This window comes from Lontra canadensis, unplaced genomic scaffold (assembly GCF_010015895.1).
Source record: "Lontra canadensis isolate GAN:19392208 unplaced genomic scaffold, GSC_riverotter_1.0 scaffold45, whole genome shotgun sequence".
NCBI lineage: Eukaryota > Metazoa > Chordata > Mammalia > Carnivora > Mustelidae > Lontra > Lontra canadensis.
This window is the reverse complement of record NW_022631039.1, coordinates 9585491-9589420: the sequence shown is the minus strand read 5'-3', so window position 1 is coordinate 9589420 and position 3930 is coordinate 9585491. Positions and strand designations below refer to the sequence as shown.

General features: G+C 45.7%; 1 protein-coding gene across 1 annotated transcript in view; it reads right to left on the bottom strand.

Moving 5' to 3' along the window:
* The window catches only part of KPNA7 (karyopherin subunit alpha 7), a 44657-nt gene that overhangs the window by 25196 nt on the left and 15531 nt on the right, over positions 1 to 3930 (bottom strand). Inside the window, exons 8-9 of the mRNA XM_032872668.1 lie at positions 2718 to 2951; positions 1048 to 1230 (exon numbers count right to left, since the gene is read on the bottom strand). Of these exons, the coding sequence (XP_032728559.1) occupies positions 1048 to 1230; positions 2718 to 2951 (417 nt within the window). The remainder of the gene's footprint in view (positions 1 to 1047; positions 1231 to 2717; positions 2952 to 3930) is intronic.

The window sequence follows — 3930 nt, the reverse complement described above, 5'->3', positions numbered from 1 at the left end:
TGTGATGTGAAGACACACAAAGGGCCCTACGAAGAAGTCCATGTAGGGACAATGACTTTCCAGGCATGTGAGGGAGCCATGCTGGAAGATGACCCTCCAGCCTCCATCAAGTCTTCAGATGAGGTTGCAGCCCCAGATGACACCCCGAACCTCATAAGAGACCCTGAGCCAGAACCATCCAGCTGAGCTGCCCCCAGATTCCTAACCCCAGAAACTAGGTGAGATAATAAATAATTGTTCTAGACCACCAGGGAGTAATCAATTATGCAGCAATATAGAACTGACACACAGTTCATGAACATAGGCTTCTGTCGAAATAAAACTCTTCTAGATCTCTAATCCAAGTCTTTCTAGTCAGTTTCAAGATCTATTCCTGCTAACTTTTTGCTGCTCTTTTGCGTGTATCCTGTTTTCGCCTTCTAAAAGAGCCAGCCATGTGGTTCACGAACTGCTTTCTCCTGGTTTGAAGCTTTGATTGGTTTCTCCATTTCACTTGGAGTAAGCTGAAGTTCTCCTACACCTTATGTTACCTGGATGCTCGGAGCCTAACCTACCACCTTCTATCCATTCCCTCCCACTCATCCTTGAGTGCTCTTCCCCAGATATCCACAAGACTCTCTCACTTCGCTCTTCTCAGGGCTTAGCATAAATGCTCTTCCTAAGACAAGTTTCTCCTGCTGACTGCGTATGAGGGATCACCATTCTCTCCCCACTCTGAGCCATCAGCGACGGCCCTTTTAGCTGCTAAACTCTCAACTCTTGTGTCTGGTTCCCTCTCCATTAATACATAGGCTCAGTCAGAGCGAGGATGTTGTTCTGTTGTATGCTGAGCATCTGAAACGATGCTGGGCACACAGCCACCCCTTTGAAAAATGAAGAGGGACCTTCTTTGAAAAATCTCTTGTTTAGGTTACCCATAGGATATTCGGCTAGGAGGGGGGCATGAAGGAGTGGAAAGAGAATCCACATGTGAGTTTTAAGAACCAAATTAAATGCCTTAAATTTGGAGACTGCTATTTAAAAACCGACCTGCTTAGAACAGCTCACCTGGAGGATAAAAGAGAGAACATCAAGGATGATTTTAACAATTTTGGTGTCTTGGGTGGTAAGCAGATTCACCAGTGGTTCCAGGACGCCAGAGTGGACAAGCTGGATCAACTGGTCTATGGTGCCTCCAGTTGTGAAGTTAGCCACGGTCCAAACAGCCTCTTTCTGGACTTTAAATTCTCCCTGCCGAAAGAGAGCATTTAGAGTCTTTATAGGTCCTAAGGAACTTAAATACAGTGATGCTAACTTAGTTCAATTTGTAGGTAGGCTGGGGACAGCCAGGACTGCCCGTGCAATTTACATGGACCACCTCAGCAACCTGTCTCTAGTTCCTGAGCAGAAGACAGCATCTTCGAGAAGCCCAGAAGCAGGTAGGCAGACTCCCATGGGGCCTTAGAGGAAGGTTCTAAGTTTGAAGTAGACTCACTTCCTTAGGTCGGGTTATGGGAAAAATGGCATTATGCTTGGAATTTTAGGTTATAGTGACCTAGGTCAACATTTCTGGTCTTTCTGTCACGGGAAAACCATGGATGGGAAGTTCCCTAGTTACAAAGCTGAGTACACAGAAGCGATCTCAGGGACTGAGCCGGCCCAGAGGTGACAGAGGAAGGCCACTGAAACATCACTCAATGTATCCCTTGCATTTATAAGAAACACTTTGCCCAGACATATGGGAGTCGTTTATTGTAGAACCTTCTATCCCCAGGCAGAAGGAGTTATTCCCATTTTATGGCTGGAGAAAAACTGTGACTTTGGCTTAAAAACACAAAAACAAAAACATATCGATAACCAAAACACCATACGGCTCCAAGCCAGTTGTGGTTCAAAAGGCAGTTTGAAATAAGAGTCCTCATTGACATGTGATTGGATCTTCTGATTAGAATATGTACAGACTCATGGACGCACACAGGATAGGAAGCATCTGAGGCATTGGGTCGAACCCCTGATTTGAGTGGGACAGCTGGGAACCCACCATCCAACCTGAGCGCAGGAGTCCCACCAGCAGCAGCTTCTCCTTCCCACCCTACTCCACTGGCCTCCCTGCTCCCTATAAGACTGAACCACCCCTGGCTGGTGTCACGTGTAGATGATTTAAACAGAGCTCATCCATTCAAAGGTGACCAAAAGAAATGCTGACACATAGAAGTTGTCCCAGGGAAGGAGAGTGGGAATCAGGAGGAAGAAGGCAGCCTTACTGTATTTGCACATTGTATCTGGATTTTCAGTGTCTATCCCCACTCTAATCGATGTGATTTTTTTACGCTGAAAAGGCCACTTTCTTCAGTGTATCATATCACTATAACCTGATAGGTTTTTCCTCCTAAAACAAAACACCCCCCACCCTTTGGCAGGTAGAATGGATGGTACATTCTTTTAACACTAAAGATAAGCCAACTGTTTACCAGCTCGAGATTTTCCTGACTGTTAGAGCTGTGGGGATTACCTTTCCATGGAACAATGCCTATTTAGTCTCCTAAATCTTTTATGGGCTATCCCAAACAGGGTGCCTCTTCCTTTTTCCAGGGCAAGTTAGGAAAACTAAGGTTTCCTCGCTCTGTTGGGATCTCAGTTGATTTGCTTCTTAGCCTGTCTCTGAATTCCTGAAGGAGTTCAACACGGGGCTGATTGGAAAATAGCCTTTTGTTGTGGACACGGAGGGCACCACTCACATTTTTTAGTAGAGCCACCAAGGGAGGCAGCATGCCGCAAGCAATCAGCCGCTGGATGTGCTGGCAAGGCCCTGCAGCCACGTTGCTCAAGGCCCAAGCTGCCTCCTTCTGGATGGAGGACTTGGGGTGCATCAGGAGCTGGGGCAGCACGGTCAGCATGCCCGCGTCGATGGCCACCTGGGTCTGGTGATCTGTTCCCGTGACGATGTTCCCCATGGTGCGGAGGGAGGGGGTCTGGAAGAACAAGGCTACAAGTATAACCAAGCATTGCAAATTTCTGGGAACAGAAGGGGACAATCACACCAGGCTCAGCGTGTTCCCAAGTATTCCTCATGCTAGATTCATGGCGCTCTGGAAACCCAGGAATAACCATTAAATTCTTGATCCCTGTTAATTTAGCACATCCATGGCCATTTGCATAATTTAAAGGTACTTGCTAGCCTCTCAATAGTTCCAGCTCACGTGAGATAGAGGTCAAGGGATGCCTTTATTAAGAAATAATGCTGCCCCCTTTCATATCCTTATGGTGGGGAAAAAAAATCGCTAAATTGATTACAGGGTTTATAATGTGATAACTTCTACAGAGTTTGTCTTTAGCACCAGTGTCAAGTTTCTGTTGTATATTTAATTGGTGCTAATGAGATCCCAATGGCATTTTTTTTTTTTAATGTATTCACAAACTCCCTCTCAACTCCAAAGGTCCCCAGGATGAGTCTGCAATTGGGCTCAAGACACCCATCCACTGAGGGCTGACTGCATTTTTTTTGGTTCGCGTGCACCCTAGTGGCTGCCCCCATGCAGATGGTTCTAGAGTTTTCCTAGCCTTTTATGCTGGGTATCTGCTATTTCAGCGAGAGCTGAAGTAGTGCTACAGGCCAATCACAGCCTTGGCAGGACAGCTCCAAATGAGTTCTATACCCCCCAGGACAAGTAGTTTCTTATAGATATTCTTATACCCTCCTTCTCCCCTATATTATCCTCAAACTAACCTTAACATCCAAGGAATACTATGCAAATCTAGGCATAGATGATCACTAAGGCTGCATAAATATGCAACGTTAGCCACAGAAATCAAAAGGGCCATTCACATTTCAAGGCCTATCTTCAAGAAGCATATTATGTAAGGGACACGTTTTATATCATAGCAAAGTACCTGATGTTGGTCTCCTTTTTTCATTTTACCTATACTGAAGTAGACTAATAAACTGGGGAG